A 17,612-nucleotide genomic window follows, 5' to 3' on the forward strand; every position below is an offset into this window, starting at 1 on the left:
CCTACAGCACAAAGTCTTGGAATTGTATAATTACAAAAGGATCTGTATCATTTCTGAAAAAAGGTTGCAGACTTTCATGGTTGGACATGTACTTCTACCTACAGCAGTATTTATTTCTGCATATTTTTAAATCTCAGTCCTTAAAAAACCTTGAGATTTTTTAGGAACCTGACTCAATATGTTTGAATTCTTGGTTTCGTCCTGTGCTTCCTATTGCCTATCAACACCTAAATTATCTTTTCCTGTCAATGTTGCTGAGTAACACATGAGCACCAAAAGTCTCGTAAAGCTATCCTACTATTTATAGATATTTCTTTTAGATTACATCTCACAACAAAACTTTTTTTAATATGCAAGTCTCCCTAATGAGAATCTTATAAAATTGGATCAGAATGGCTCGTAGTGGGCATTTTAAGAGTCTGAGCAAGGTGATGAATTCTATTCCCATTGTGATTAATGAGCTGGAAGAACAAGTTAAAGAGCACAATAAAAGAATTTCCTAAGTGGCACTACAATACAAAAACCGTACGACTATCACTAAGGCTAGAAGAAAGTAATATGGAGAGACTGAAAATAAAGACTGAAAAAAAGGGCAGAGTGAAACTTGAAAGAAAGCCAAAACAGATTTCATATATATTGTTTAAAAACAAAGAAACAAACAAACAAAAAAGAGTAGGTACACTGGACTCAGCAGTAGGAGTAGCCAGAAAGAACATATCACCTAACAATTAAAGCAGGCTGGTAAGCACGTTAAAGATTATTCCTCTTTATTTTTGCTCAGGATTTTTTTCCTAACTGTGTTTTAATATGTCAAGAAATCTACCAGAGCAAGAGACACTATGTTTCAAGACTCCACCGGCACAGTAGAAGTAAAAAGTCAAGGACATACTTTATGTGATTGCCTATACGAAATACAGCTCATGCTTTGAGACTGCCCAAACTGTAAGCTTTCTAGTTTGAAGCTTGCAAAAGACTTAGTTGACTTAGAATCTTTGATTCCTACATATCTAGCTTTATTTGTTCTAGGGGGTTTATTACTAATGCGTGATCTGGATAAGTTTAAGGAAAGATGGTAGCTTTGGGCAATGTTAGCTGCCAAAAATAATAGTTGTGAAAGCCTGGAAATGGGCTATAACGCCAGAACTGAGTCATAGGCAGTGGGAATAAGTGAATTAGCTGCAACAAAAAATTCCCCATATGTAGAATTAAATATGGTACTTTTACCTTAAAATATTTGAATAAAACCTAAGCCGTAATTCAGATAATTGTTACCTCTCAGAAAATGTGACCGCTAGTGCTGTCTCTATAAAACTAAACAGTAATGAAGCATATCTAACCACAAACTTCTTTGCTAACAACAAGCATGTTTCTTCAACAGACACTTCTCCGTAGCTTTTTGTCTTTTTTCCTAGCTCTCAAAGAAAGTTTTAATTGCAATGATTTTATTCACCTGTAAAATGCAAAAAGTACCAATACAGCCCTTGTCACTTAGTGATTTAACTATGATTTAACTGTGGGCTCAGATTCATTCAAGAATCTCCAAGTTCTGTTTTGCAAGAAAACCATGTACTGTGGCACAAAGACCTATTTAGAAGGATGATTATGGCAATAGAGAGCAAACCAGCAGTCAAATAGTTTTCTTTCAGCAGTATTAACAACAGAGATCAGAAGCAGAAGTGAAAAAGCTTAATGAAAAGAGCCTAAACTCTAAGTACTTACAACGAAAACTGTTAGTAAGATAAATAAGTTTAAAACAAAAGCAGCTAATTTGAAGCTTCCTTCTTTTTCTCCTTACTGCTATGGACTATAGACACGGGAGACCTGAAAATTGTGTGGCACTGTTCTGATGAAGAATGACAATGGTGTATTAACAAATTCTGATAGGAAAGAAAGCAGCTGCCTCTGAGTGACAGTTCCAGTCCTGCCCCCTGCAAGTACAGGACACAAAGAAACAACTCAGCCAAAATAGTTGCCTTGGAGCAGAAATCTTTTGAATTAGGAACGTGTGGATTCAAGTTCTCTGAACCTCTTGTTTCGCTCTATTTTAAGAAAAAATCTTCACATATATTACACTAAGATACACATTATAAGAATCACCTCTGTGAACATATTATCAACTCCTTACAAATACCTTGTCTCAATTTGAGCAAAGATGAAACCTCTATCATAATACTTTTCCCCAAAAACGAAAAACGGCAAACAAAAAGAAACTCGAAACCCCCCTTAAAAGCTGCATCCTTCAATTCATTTCCTGCAGGCTTGTTAACCTATCAGCAAGACAGTATTAATAACCAACATGAAGTATTCCCACTAATGTACTACAATGTGATAGATCATGTTTTTTCTTATTCATCATATATTGTGTCACACCTTATCTGCACCAGAATCATTTAATTCCCATTTAGAAACTAGGGGTCAAGAAATGCTACAGAATCTGTTAACGCTGCGTTACACATTAATATTTTCACCCATGTGTTGTGCACCCTATTGACCACATGGATACTCCTTATTCCCACTTAAAGTTATGTGAAATAATAAGAAACAACGGGAGAGAAATGACTGTTGATCCATATGTGCTTTTAAAAGGCTTTCATGATCACATGCTTCTAGATTTTCCTGTGACCTGATGTTATCCTCCCCGCTTTAGACTACTTTTCTAATTTGGACTTGAAAAGCCTTGAGTGCACACCACTTATCTCTAGGTACGTTCTATAGCTGAGCTCTCCAGCTGAGCAGAGGGCCACCACCGATGCACTTCCACAAGCTGTCACGTTACCATAAATGATCAGACCTATTGTTCACTGTACATATTGTCATAATGCCGACAGGTCTCAGACGCAGACGTCATTGCTATTTAGGGCAGAAATAATTAAAATATCTCAATTTCTTAGCGAATCTCATCTTTTTCACAGGCACCTTTTTTTGTCTGTAGGAAAAAGCTACAGCCACCTTTTTCTGCTTTGAGGTTGCCGAATGAAGGGTGTATAAAAGTATTATTGTTGTATTACTTAAATAATGGAACATATAATTTTTAAACTCAATACAAAAAATAGACCTTTAACTATCCACATGTAGATCTCTTAGGCTGCAAAATACATCTTGTTCAGATGAGAAAGAAAGAAAGGTATTAACAGCTGGGTTACAGAAGAATGTGCTAATGTTGCTTTCAGCGACGCTTCCTTTTGATTCATGTTTTTGCTAGAAAATAGGCTTCTACAGAATAAAAGTTCATTTCTTGAATCTCAGTCCCTCAGATGGTGGGCGCTTCCTTTTGGAAATGAAGTTATGCTTGTTCCAGAAACAACTACTGTACAAGAAAATGCACACAGAAGACAGGAAGCGTGTGTGTGTTTTATCTTCTCCGAGCAGGGCCACCTAAGTGAAGCAGAAGCAGAATACAATACAAACTAGCACTTTGTGTCAGACGCCAACCCATGCTGAGATTTTAACTCCAGCTTCCTGAGCATGAATAAACTGATTGCTCTGTAATAAAGCTATTCTGTTATTAGGATATTTTACTGTTTTAGGGCCAACTGCCTTAAAAATACAATTTTCCCATTAGGTGAACACAAGTCACAGTAGTAGGAAATAAAAAGCTTTATTCGGATTTTTATTAGGGAAAAATTCTTGGCAATAAATACCAAGTGCATTACTTTTAAATTTGATTTTGAAGTATTATTTATACAAAAATAGCAAAAAAAGCCTTGCAGAAAAATATATTACGTAGAAAATATGCTGAAAAGAAAATTAATATTTAACAGCGTAAAACCTCTGTAATATGGCTGTTCGCATGACACACACAATCCAATCTGACCAGTGGAACAACATTTTGGACAAATGTCAGACACCTCAACATCCACAGTCCTGTTTATCTTACGTGATTGACATTGTGAAATCCTGCTACAAACAAAACCGCCCGTTGGATAACCTTCCTCAGGGCTAAGATTGTACCATATCAGTGTGGAAAACAGCTGCTCCTGCAACAACTCCAGACCACCGATTTTCCTTTTTCATGAAGATCCAAATTAAAAAAAAAAAAAAAAAAAAAAAAAGGATGTGGTGGTTTACAGTCAGGTAAAAATATAGCCTAGTAGTAGTTGTATTTGGATCAGCAGTTGTACTCAGATTAAAAACATTCTATCTGTACAAAGTATTTGCTGTCCCCCAGCTCAATCTCCTTTGTATTTTTATTATGTTTTTTCCATACATTGACACCATTTTGATGTATTACGCTCCTGTATATTTTGGGCAGTAAGAGTTATTCCACTATGGTGCACTCTCAATTTTCAACACTCAGGAATAATCAGATACCACAACTGGAGAAGTTTTTCAAAATTAGCCCATATAATTTCTTCACTGAATTTGTTTTACTTCTTTTGAACTTGGTTTAACAAATTTTGTCCTAAAGCTGGAACATTTAAATCATAAATACTCACTTTAAAATTGAATATGCAGTATCTGCTTAATTTAATTTTTTCCCCTATCCGTCCTGAGGTCTTTGGCTGAATAACGAAAATAACTACTATTTTGCTTTCTGAGTAATAACATATACCTCAGCTCTTTCAACTCCATTTAACAAATTTATTTATGGTCCTATTAGCATATTTATTTCATTTTATTTAAATTTACATCTGCACTGCAGTTTATAAAATAAATATTAAATAGACTTATAATAAAGAGATGTGAAAGAAAACTACTGTCTTCCGAGAGAAATTGTTCTTTAAAAACACATAACTGCCTTTTAGCTGACTTTGGAAAAAAGCTTCTATACATCTTCAACTAATAGAAGCTATAAAAAACCCTTTGTAATATTGGAACCAGTTGAGAAACCACAAGTATTCAAATGCAGGAAATCATGATTTTATAACATTTTAATGTGATCTACTCTTGGGAAACAAAGTTAACCAAGCCCTATTTCTGTACAGGAAATATTCCACTGTACAGTTGTAATACATTGTGGTGAGGGGTACAGCTGCAAATTTTTCACCTGTAATGCCCCACTGGTATTGTGGCTTACTGAATTGCATCAAGATTGCCTTCCTGTCCGGAAAGCCCTCTAAGTACAAACAAGACTCTAAGCCCAGGTTTTATTTTCCCTTGGTATCAGAATATGGTAATTTAAGAGCCCTGAGAAATGCTTTTTAACCTTTTAGAAGAAATATGTAGCATTCTTTTATTAGGAACTATGTTCTTTGCCTTTTTAAAACACCATGTGACCAACTTATCTTATCAATTTATCAGGCTAGCAGGTTCAGAGTGAACGCAGGTGTGTATAGTAATGTAATCTGTCACAGATACTGGCTTTTTTCATTATGGAAAAATTACTCTAAACACACTACCAGCTTTTGTTAAGAAAACACAGAATAGCACTATGCTATAACTGAGAAGATTTCTACAGGACTTTTTAAACAGGAAAATATACGTACTATTAAGTGTCAAACCCATTTTTTTCTACTAACTGTCATTCATTTTTAGACTGAGTTTATGTGAAGATCACTCGCTCTTCTAATAGCAAAAGCAACAGTATTTCATTTAATTTATTAGGGTCTTAATGTATTGCTGTGAGTATTGAGAAACAAAAGTATATAGATAGGAGATATTATATTAGGGACTTACGTACTTGCAATACCTACTATCTTTTTCTGATGCAGGAACAATCTTTCACATTTTATTTAAGACATTTCATTTTCTAAGCTTCAGTATTTATTAATAATATAAGCACTATGCTGTTGAAATGTATTCACCCCTGGGATCAATGGTAGCAGTCTATTAATACATAAAGTAGTGTGAAATTTTCAGTATATGGGCTATTTTGACCACATATTCACACCACAGTAAAGCCTGACTCCTACAAGAAGTGCCACAAGATCAGCGTACAGCAGGAAGGGCTTTGGTTTGTAAAGTTTCATAAATCAGAGTTACAAAATCTGAAAGTACAGAACACGAGGAGAGTGTAAATCTGTCATTAAGATAATCTGATGGTTTCGTCAGTAGAATTTTCACTGGCTCAGTAACCCCAAAGGGTAAATTTCAGTGCAATGCACAGGCAAATTATGCACAACTTCCATTAACATTCCCAACTAGTTACGCTTAACTCCCTGCAGACTGCACTGAAACTGTAGGTCAAACGATACAGTCTCATCTCAATGCAGTGAACGCTAAGATCACACAGCAAAATAGTTAAGATTATATACACAAAATACAGTAACGAAATAGGAAAGTCTGAGATAATCCTACTCTCAGTCAAGGAAGTTCACAAATAATGTTTAAAGCTGGCATTCCTAAAGAGAGCAGGCTCTGTTTCTACATCGGCTTAAGACTCACTGTGTAACACTTCCACTCCTTTAGCCCCTACTTCCTTCTTTGCAAGAAAATGAAGACAATACTTACAATTAATAGTCAGAGTCTCAATTTTCAAACACACGTGTAAAACTTTTCCCAGCATCACAAAACTTGCTCACATCCGTATCACCTGAAGTGTAAGAGGCTCAGGCTAAAAGCAAGCCTTCAGCCCTCTTCAACAGACCTGTTGTTCACGTGATGACCTGTATCCACTTTTGTACACAGGGGTGGATGTCAACACTGCTTCTACCGACGGGAAAGCAGTTTCTTACATTAAAATAAAAGGCATTCCTTACAGTTCTAGTTTATGATCACATATACTCAATACTTATGCTGTTTCGTTTCAAGCTTGTTCCTACCCTTCACACAGTAGAGAGATCACAAAAACACCATATACAGTCTATGTATAGTAGAAGCATGACTAGTACTGTCATTTTGCATAACATCAAAAGGTAGAATTAATAAGAAATGTAAGTTTTAAAAAGCAGAATCCCGGACAAAGCACCAAATTTGCCTTCTGACCAATTCACAAGAGCTAGATAAATTATTTCACCATCCATCTAAAAAGCCCGATTATCAGAAGACAGTACTAAAATGCATGGCAGTAGATTCAAAAATTTGCAAAGCGACAGGTTTATCGATAAGCATGGTTGAACTTTACAGCTTATTATCTAATAACACTATGAACTTAAATCACTAACCTGTCACACACAAATCATCTGGATTTCCAAAATAGTTGTTGCTTTGGGAATGTAGGAAATAAATCAAACATGAATAAAATTTGTGGTTTCCCAAAAAGCTCTTTTCCCAGACTCTCAAATGCCCAGCTGAACACTGTAGCCCCAACAGGGAATGAAAAGTAAAAAGGAAGGAGAGCCAGCCAAAAATGAGGTATTCTCTGTTAAAAGGAAAAATGAATGTCTTTGACATTGATCATAATTCTTTTCCTGTTGACTGTCACGTCAAATCTTTCCTGGAATAATGACTTACAGTAGGTCTAATGTCAGTCATTCTTAAGCTCATGCTTCCTTAAGCCACTGTTTAAACAACCACAAGGTGTTAGAAAATGACCGTTTTTTGGCTGACAGTGTTGAAAAAATCAGATTTCAGACTGCAGAGTTTGCAAATGCTTTATTTAAATATTGTGAGTACGTAAGGCAATGCAACAGACAATTTTTTGAATCCTCGCCTTTTGAAGTTGGAAATATTTTACGTCCTCCTAAAAGAGACCTCACCATCTCAGCAAATGTTCTGAGTGAATTTTACCAGAGTGGTTTTATTTACCTGGTCTTTATTAAAACTCGGTTAAGCCCTTGGAACCTCAGAACTATACTCATGGACCTAATTTTCTCCAGTAGACCTTGAGATCTGGTTAATTTAATCACCACTTTTTCTAAACCAGGAATAAGTGCTCTGTTTATTAGCAGACTATATAAAGAAGAAAGGCCAAAAAAGGAGACCTCAGCACACATTCATCTTTTCATCAGCTGTTATAATGCTGACTGCACTTGCATGCAATAGGAATCCTGGCAGGTACACAAGGGAAACATCCTCAAATACAAAAACCTGTCAGGGTTATAGCTCAGCAGATATTTTATTTTAACTTCATATGGAGAAACGAGCAAATGCCACAGATTGTCTTCCTTTTGTCTTCTAAGCTTTAACAGCTTGTGTCTCTCACTGGTTGACAATCCAGGAGAAAGAATTTTAAGTCTGTGTTGGTGATGCAGCTTAAATAAATCAGAGAGTTCAGAATTTGGAGCATTACACATCATATGACCACTTTGATTAGACAAATCTGGTTTTCTCCACCTTTTAAATCCATGGCCACTTGTGTAAATGCTCTCGTGAAAATACATAGCTTTTGTTTGAGATATAGGGCAGTGCCAGCAATATCCCTTATTGGAAAGACAACTCTACAATGGAAGGGCAAACACTGAGCACCTCTGTAAAAAGCTCACTAGCTAAAACAGGCCTCCAGCTGCAGAGGAAATCATCTGTATGTCTTGTTCACCTGCTTGGACAGAAAAGCATACTACTTCCTTGGTGGCACACATATTGCCTCCCTATCTTGGTGAGCCCCTCACGGTCTTTGCTCTCTCCCCTGCCAACCCAAACCTGTCAACCTTGTTCTTGGTAAAGATAAATGATATAGACATGTGGCCCAGATGAAATCAGAAAAGTAAAACAACACAGGTTAATCAGAGACTCGCAAGACTGCAGGAAGACACAGGAAGACTTTGGGAAACCAGAAGCATAGTGCAAGCACAGTTTTAAGTCTCACAGCACAGATATCCAGCATTGCTTTCTTTGAGCTTAAACGCCTAAACGTAGTGAACTCCCGTTGTATCTGCACAATCTGAGAGTCACTACTGAATCACTAACAGGTTTTTTTTTCCCCCTGCAACTCCTGCCTTCAAATTGTAAAAACACAACAGAACACTTCTCCTTTCTCAACTGCTGCAAGCTGGCAGCAGGGTTGAATTTAGCATTACATAACAGCTCTGAAATACAGCCCCTTGTTCCAGTTTGGAATCTATTCTTCTTCAATTATTCTTTATGTTCTGGGACAGTGGCATTATCTGCACAACCATAAAATATTGTCTGGTATTAGAAATTGCTCTTACTCCCTTCTTCCTGATGCCATATTTCCAAAGCAAGCAGAACAATCAGGATGGAGGATATAACCACAAATTCTCTTTCAGCTGTCCTTGTAACCAGCTCAAGCCAATGTTCTCATCATTTGGTAGATGAGGAGAGGGACTATGAAGTCCTTCCTGTGCAGTTTAGACTGTCTGGTACACTTTTGTTCTTGAGTTGCTCATGTATCTTCTACAACTCTGATATCCCTGCAGGAGACCTTTCTATATACCTTATAAAACATATTCTGCTTGAAGTCTATTTCCATGCTTCAAAGTCCTCATTGGAAGACATACTATGGACAGATTCACAAGAATGAGAATCATCACCAATAGATTCCAACTTTAACTACTACGAAACAAGAATGTCATAGGGCAAAGACCTGTTGTCCTATAACGGCAAGCTGGTTACCTTGTAGAACACAGTTTAATGTTAAACTGTGAAACGAAGGCATACTTTAAGTCTTCACACATGAATACTTGCTGAGACAAATCCATAAATATCTGCACAAGTTTTACTATAGAAATTATCTGCACAAGAAAGTGTCCTAAATGTAAGATTAACTGTTGTGGAGAAAGAACAGTAGGCTTTGTTTCTCTGTTTTTGTGTACGTATTTTCTTTAAGTACATAATAACACAGGCTTTTAAAGTTGCGTGTCCACATATCTTCAACCACAAGACTTTCTCTTATCAGCAATCTACTTGAATGATTTAAAAGTTTCACCTGTCACGACTGAGAAAGTCTCAGCATCCTGTTTGATGTACCAATACCAATCTTCAATATTTTAAAGTAATGGCATTGCTAGTTCATCTTGCTCATTATCTTTTGAATTCATTTTGTGAAATTTTTCCAAATTTGGACTTTCCTCTGCTCCTGAGGTGTGAATATGATTCTCGCATCAACACCATTCTACCCTTTGCCCTTGCTGATTTGGGATTACTCTGTGGATTACATGACATTAGATGGAGTCAGCACTAGGATTAACTCCACTCTTAGGAAACGTGTGCTGTCTTAAGTGAACTTATCAGTGGAATATGCTTTTTCTTCCCCATGTATTTTAAATATAATCTTAGCAATAGCGAAGATCAAAAGGGTATGCCTTTACCAACATTTCAGTTGCTGCCTGAAGGTCTTTTCTGGAGATACCCTTCATACAAGGGGTGCATTAGTGGTGGCTTAGAGCAATATTTATCACATTACTTAACAAGACACAGCCTATTTACTTTTTCCTCTTATGAGACCATGAAACTACTGCTCATGTGTGTATATTCCTTTATCCCACATTGACATTTATGAAGATAATTTAGCTGTGTCTAGAGCTTTCTAAACATCAATCCAAAAAAATCTCACAACTTGAAAACAGATAACCATTAGTAGAAAAGAAACAGAAGCTGACAGAACAGTCAAGAATTAACAGTTTTATTCAAGGAACTAGGAAGTTGTTCACTATAGAAGACTGAGGAATATTCTAGATCCATAGCACATCTTTTTCTTGATACAGAACCCAGTATTAACTTTTTTTTCAGTTAGCTGTACAAGGTTGTACCCAAAACACTTGTAAGCAATGTGGCAAATGGGTTTTTGCTTCACTTCATTGATTTTGTGTTCCAAAAATAATACCCATGTATGTACTTTCTTCATTAGTAACAACTTGCAAATACTACTATATAAACTTTAAAGCAGTCTTGAGAAGGTATATTCACAAAAGATCTTGGCAGTGATGTAGACACAACTGGAGGAAAATAAGAAAAGGTCTCCAAGTCAAAAAGGGCTAGAAGTGATGCCAGACAGCAGCTTTAGCACCTGAGGATAAGAAACACCTTATGTCGCTGAACAGGAACTCCTTAAAAAATTAAGAAGGGGTGCCAGGGAAGTCTAAAGGTGTTTCACCAAATACTAGTTATCTGAAAGAACAGTAAATCACACCGTGCCAAACAACATTTGTAGCATGTGAAAATGGGACAAACGAGGGATTAAAAATCAAATAGAAAGGGGTTGCAATGTCTGGTAAAAAGGAAGAACAAGAAGTTCAGATACTCTCAATCTCACAAAAGAAATACATCCTGATGCAATTTCTTGCAAGCGCATCTAGGATTCTCTCTCACTTCCTTCACACAAATGGATCAAACTTCTATTTCAAATTGCTAAAGAAAACGCAACATGGCAGAAACGTCAGTTCTTCCTTTTCCCTCCACGAATAAAAGCACTAATGTTGGGATTGTAAAAAAGTAAAGGATTAGAAACTTTAGCAGTGAAAATGCTTACTTTTGCAACAATATGAGTAAAAGCACAAGAAAATAAGCCCTTGGGAAAATTAGAAATAGCAGCAAGATAAGGTTTTACAGAAACAATACAGTTGATGTCAACTCTTCTAATCTGAAGCTGTTTGCTTATCCTTTGGCCGCAGCAGATGACACGCAACTTCAATATCTAGAAAAACGCTCTTTATGGTGAACCTTTTGCAAGTTCCAGGAATTTGAAGAATAGCTATAAAAACAAAAAGATTTCTAAAACTTACCTATGATTAAAACGATATGCCAAAAGAAGTTTAGCAAAGATAGAAAGCTAGATGAAATGTCACACCAGCTTACTTGAAAAGAAAGAACATGCAACTGGCAAACTTTTAATTCAAGCCAAACTATAGAAGTGCACCTTTGCCTGGGTTTATGTGAAGTAAAGGATTAAGGGAGACTGGTAACACAGCTGGTGACATTATGGGTCTTATTAGCATTTGAAGATATACACAATCCTGGGAGATTTTTTTAAAATATACTTTTCATACACTCTGATATCATTATTGTCTTCAATTTTACATCCTTTTTTCAAAAAAGCTGAAGTCTTTGGCTTGCAGATGTTCCTCTAATGTTTCAAGTCAAGAAGTGAATAAAATAGACATGTTGTTTTGTCTTTTCTTCTCTTTATATTTTGTGAATTTTCCATATGCACTAAATACACAGTATATTAAGAAACAGACATATATCCATACAGGGAAAAAAACGGACCTGATGAAATGCATCATGATTAATTTAAATGAGAACCTAAAGTTTGAGATGAGTATTCGGTAAATGCAGTTTACCTAAAGAATTTGAAAAGTTACTCTTTATTACTTATTCCACCCACATATCTATGTTAGACTAATAAAAAAAGGCATATTGTCCATGATTAAAATGGCTGTTTATCTACATTGTGCAGAGCTGCTCTGTGTAGGTGCATGGCCATTTCTGGAAAATGCAACAACTCACCACCTAGAGCCAGGCAACAGTTCCTGCCATAATTAATGGCCGTACCAAAATTTGGATCCTCCGGGTAGGCATTTCTGCACTCCATGTGCCCAAGAGCACAGTTTTTGAATAGATGTCCTCTAATTTGACTTATATCTTTCATCTCTTCCCTTGTAATTGAAAGCCCAAGGTAGTAATATAAGACTCACTAAGAATTAATTAATCATAAAGTTGACAGACCTTAAGAAGAGAGTGTGCCACAGTAAAAAGCACCATGGAAGGAAGCTATACAGGGACGCTTGACCACAAACTTAAACCAAGACTGATGGAAACAGTTTTGCAGTCAACGTATAAGATTAAATGCAAATCAGAAGAATTATGTGAAGACCAGTAGAAGTTGACAGAACCTGAACAGTGGTAGCTGAGTGCTTCCCAGTTTCTACCTTGCTGCCTGAGGCAATCTCAGGAGAAATGAAAGAGGATTGCAACTACCTTCTTTTCTCTAGACCGTAGCATGGAAGCACAAAGCAGCAGAATGTGTGTGTTACTAGAAGTCCAGCTGCGCATGCCCACTTGAAGAACCACCGATATTCCCCCTGTACAGCATCATATTATTACACAAGCACATACATTATGTTCATGATGTCTGTTATCTATAATGGGAGCTTAATGTAATTATACCGAAAACTTGGTGTGCTGTGCTCTGAAAATGCCATCCTGAAAGAAGGTGAACTGCTGCCTTTCATAGCAACCTAATAGGGTCACCAAGACAGCATACAATAACACAATTTTGATCTTTGATTCAAACCTCATGCCAAGGGGGGCTGATTTTTTTCTATTTAATTTTAATTTTCATATAACTGAAAGGAGCTGACATTTGGCTGTCTAGAGGGTAAAGAAATTGGCAGGACGCTTATATGATCTCACTAACAGTATGTGCATGGTAATAACATTATACCATTTATCTGAGGAAGATTACCCTACTTATCTATAACTCAAAGCATATTGGTGCATAATTCAATTTTAAAAGCAATTTTTAAAGTTATAGCAATAATGAAATATAATTCAACATTTCTGAACAAATAGGAAGAATTGGGAGATATTTATTTCCCTGGACTCACACCACCATTCTGATTAACAAGCAGATTCAGATTAAAAAAATAATGACAGATCCAATGATAATGAAAATGATATTAAGAAAATTAAAACTGAGCAAAAGTCGAAATAGTTATGCAAGGAATAAGTGAATTTATGGAGATGAATTACACTAGACAGGAGAGAACGTAACTACCTGATTGTGTATTTGAGAAAGCAAAAATTCTCAGTTAGGGATCAGTGTAATGGTGAGGTATGGTCTATTTCTGGGGCACAGAGTCCCACAGCTGCAGCGCTCAGCCCTCCTTTGAAGGGCAGTTCCATGTTCTCACACAGTCAAACTGGACAGCCCACTTCAACCCTCTCAAATCAAAACGAGAGAAAATAGAGCCTCTCTATCCTGTAGGTCTTAGTAGAAGAAGCACAGCCACCTGCCACCACAGACACAGGAGACGATGGCCAGATTAGAGATTTTAGATCAATGATTCCCCTGAGTTTTGGCAATTTCAGACCAGAAAATTTCAGACGTGAGGTGTTTTCTCCTGTGTCTCAGTTTCAAATCAAACGAAGTCTTTAGGTAAACATTGATGGATGAAATCATAGGAAGACAGAATAAAAATCCTGCATGCTTGCAAACCAGAACTGATAAATTCAACTACAGCTTATTATGTCACGGAAAAACTTCGCAGGTAAGTGGTTAAAACGTGTACACAAGTAGTTTTAAAACTAAAGATGTGTTCAAGCTGTGGAATTTACCTCCTATTGATTTTATAGAGCTCCTGACATTTGTTTTGTGCCCATTTTTAATAACCCTAAGTTTAAAAACATTTGCTTCACCGAAGTAATGTTTTCTTTTGTTAACAAAAGTAGAAACTCTCATTACCCACCTGAAGAACATCTCCAAGGTCAGCAGTGCTAATATCTGGGTCTTCAGTGGTATTAAAAGGAACGGGGTTAATCCTTACAAGAGTGAGCACTCTGGGTTCTGGATATCTCCACAACATCATGCCCGGACTATCCTCAGTTTCATTGTAAAACACAACTTCATAGGCACTGGGCAGTTTCTGTGCTTCTGTCAAATGAAAGAAAGCTATAATCTGTTATATAATTTCTAGAAACAAACATGCTGGTTTATGAGACCAAAGTAGCTAAAAATAAACCCCTCCGCATCAAAAGGAGAGAAAATAAAAAAGCAATTTCCCTGACTTTTAAAAGATTACAGCTTAATGGAAAGAAATCAAAAAAGTATTTTTTTTTTTATTCTAGCAGATGTCTTTTCAACTGCTTTTCCAAAAAAAGTCAAGTATTCACTGTTAGAGGCAAGTAATCTTTAATAGGTTACTACTGTATTTACTGTATAATTAATAAAAAAGAAGAGCGCAATAACATTTTTACCTGCATCCTGTATATATTGGAACAGGCCTGTTCTCAGATCATCTGAGGTATGCTCAGTTTTGAAGGCTTGATTCCTTTCCGTAGAAAAACAAGTGTGGTGTGGACGTTCAGATATCAATGTCGCTACACTGCCCTTTTTAGTGAGGTACTGCCATAGAAGCTCCTGGAGAAGAACTAAACAGTTCAAATGCTCTTGACCCCAGAAAACCTTTTTTTCAAAAAAAAAAAAAAAAAAAAAAAAAAAAAAAAAAAAAAAAAAGAGAGAGAAGAAAAGAAAGGGAAAAGACAAAACAATTACATACAAATACTTAGTTGCTTTTGAAGGGAAAAACCTCCCCCAAAACAACAGGAACTTTATACAGCTTTCAGGCTGCTCTACTTATACCTTAATTGCTTGCAAGCATCCATAATGTGAAAATGAAGAACAGGAACAACAAGAAATCTCTACAAAACCATTTGGCAAATTTGTTCTTCTCATCGTTTGAAGGAAAGCATTAATTCTTACCATTTACAATCGATACTGATGCTGCCTGCAATAGCACAGAACTTAAAAGTGATACACAAGAACTAACATCTGAGTGCAGTACGTATTGCAAGGAAGCAACTAGCAATTAATAAAGAAACAAGACCTAGAACCAGTGTGGGATGAAATCAAAATCACCAGATGATAACTTAAAAGTCCATGGTAAGGGTAGGAGTAAATAAGTCAGGTGTGCACATAAAAAGCAGTGCGATTTTTTTCCGTGGGGAATACTAATTTTCAAATATGAAAAAACATCAGAAGATGCCCAAAGGGTGTGTAGTACAGCTTTCAAGAAGGAAGCTTTTCCTTCCCCTGCATCTACATGTAAGCCCATGGAATAAGCCAAGACCCTCTTGAAACACAGCTACAGCCAGTCCTGAGCTGCTACCCAGGTCGTCTCCCTAATTCAGTGCATCTCTACTGCAGTTTCTAGAGTACCTCTGGCCTCAGGGTCCCACCCTTGGTCTAGCACAAGCTCAAAGGAGTTCTGTGTCACCTAAGCTGATCCCAGAGGCCTCGGTCCCCCATTGATGGAGGAGGGAGAAATGCTTTTACCCCCCAACTTCTATTAGTTTTATTTTAAGGCAGCTGGAACTTCAGAGCACAGAACTCCTACTACAATATTCACAGAGGCACCAATTTCACACAAGCTCTCTAGACTCTGCTGCAACAGAAATTAACAGTGGTGTAAGAGGAGGTCATGTTTAGAGCTGGTAAAATCATTAGCCGTAAATAAATTAATTTGAAACAGAATTGCTAATGCTTCTGTCAGCATTCTAAAATCTATTCTGCCAGACCAAATACTTAATTGTCTTCTGCAAAAGTTAATTATCCCAGTATATACTCTAATAATAAATGGCTTTCTCAGATTTATGGATATTTTCCTGGTCCTTGTCAAAACCCCAAAATTTTGGGGAAATCCCCTCCCCCTCTTTTTATTAACAACAGGTAGAGGTAGTTAGCCAAGTACCTGTGAATAACAACTAAAAAAGAAGCAGAGAAACAAACTGACTGTATTTATTCATTAAGATATAATTCTTTAAAATTCATATTATCCAATTAGCCCTATTCCCAGTGCTGTGGTTTTAAGAACTTCTAATGCCGATTCTGGGAAAAGACCTAATGACATGACTAAATGTCAAAATTTCCTTTTTGTGTTTTATATGCTTGATTTATATATTTATTTGAGAACATTTGGTGTGTATAGATACTACAATAAAAATAATTAAAACAAGACATATCTTAAAGCCCACTTGTTTAAGCCGCACAGAATCTATTTTTCATTTCAAGAACTCCCATGCGTCTTGGACTGGTTTCAAGTTGTGGGCACTTCCAAAAAGGAGAGGATAGCATGGAAAACTGAGTATTAATTGCTACAAACAACAGTTTATAATTACTCCCCTGAGAAATTGGTGTAAGTTTAAAAAGAAAGGATATGTATTTCTTAAAGCTACCCCTAGGCATTACAGACGCATAGCTCATGGACAAACACGCACACATCAGAACAGGGTCCTAGATATTAAGTGTTAGTAATTTGATCCACTAGTTTTAAGGGAACACACACATACAGCTATAATACATGGCTTAAGCAGTATTAAAAAAAACCCGCAAAACAAAACACTACACAATTTTTCAATCAACAGTTTTACGTGAAAAACTAGATACTTATTTTGAAAGGTAAAATAAAAACCACCCAAAACAAACAAGCAAAACTCCCCAACTCAACGAACTGTTGTAGGCTGCAAAGCTTTATGGGCTTTTATGCAATTTATTTATGAAATCTCAATCACCCAAATCCAGTCCAGCTCAATAATAGAACCATAAGTATCTTATACAGACCTGCAGCAGTCCTCCTCTCAAATTGATGTATATTTTTGGAACAGATTGCTCTGGGCCAGGATCACCACTGTGCTTACACCACTTGGCTTCCACATTAACAGAGCAGCAAAAAGGGCCCATCAGAGACCTGGCTTTTTCTCTGAGACTTGTTTTAAGTAGGAAATCTTTTATGTCAAGGACAAAAGATGATCCATGGATTCCTAAAAAGAGAGACAGACAATTAATCCCGCTCGTTGTTATTCGCCCCAAATTTATGCGCTTATTTCCCAAATTCACTTTACCACGAGCCTGGGAATGCCTGCCTGCAAGCAATTACTCACACAAGTAGTCCCACTGACTTTCATGGAAACGCTTGTGTGGACAATCGCTCTCCTCACCAAGCAAGAGCACCACAGTTGGGCCAGAAGACTTTTTTTTTTCCGGCTTGCTCTCTGACACCATTGAGCAGGCTTTAGACAGCGTTGCAGTTACGGTGCAGGTATGTCTCACACACATTCCTTACAAAGAACTATTTGCCAAAACATTATGATTTTTTACATATGTGAGTATTTTAAGG

At 36.7% G+C, this 17,612-nt stretch overlaps 1 protein-coding gene across 3 annotated transcripts in view; it reads right to left on the reverse strand.

Moving 5' to 3' along the window:
• The window catches only part of VPS13B (vacuolar protein sorting 13 homolog B), a 480,344-nt gene that overhangs the window by 66,971 nt on the left and 395,761 nt on the right, over positions 1 to 17,612 (reverse strand). For all 3 annotated transcript variants that reach the window (XM_054189533.1, XM_054189532.1, XM_054189535.1), the window contains exons 37-39: positions 17,057 to 17,256; positions 14,695 to 14,902; positions 14,187 to 14,371 (exon numbers count right to left, since the gene is read on the reverse strand). In XM_054189533.1, coding sequence (XP_054045508.1) covers positions 14,187 to 14,371; positions 14,695 to 14,902; positions 17,057 to 17,256 — 593 coding nt within the window. The remainder of the gene's footprint in view (positions 1 to 14,186; positions 14,372 to 14,694; positions 14,903 to 17,056; positions 17,257 to 17,612) is intronic.

This window comes from Rissa tridactyla, chromosome 2 (genome assembly GCF_028500815.1).
Source record: "Rissa tridactyla isolate bRisTri1 chromosome 2, bRisTri1.patW.cur.20221130, whole genome shotgun sequence".
Lineage (NCBI taxonomy): Eukaryota > Metazoa > Chordata > Aves > Charadriiformes > Laridae > Rissa > Rissa tridactyla.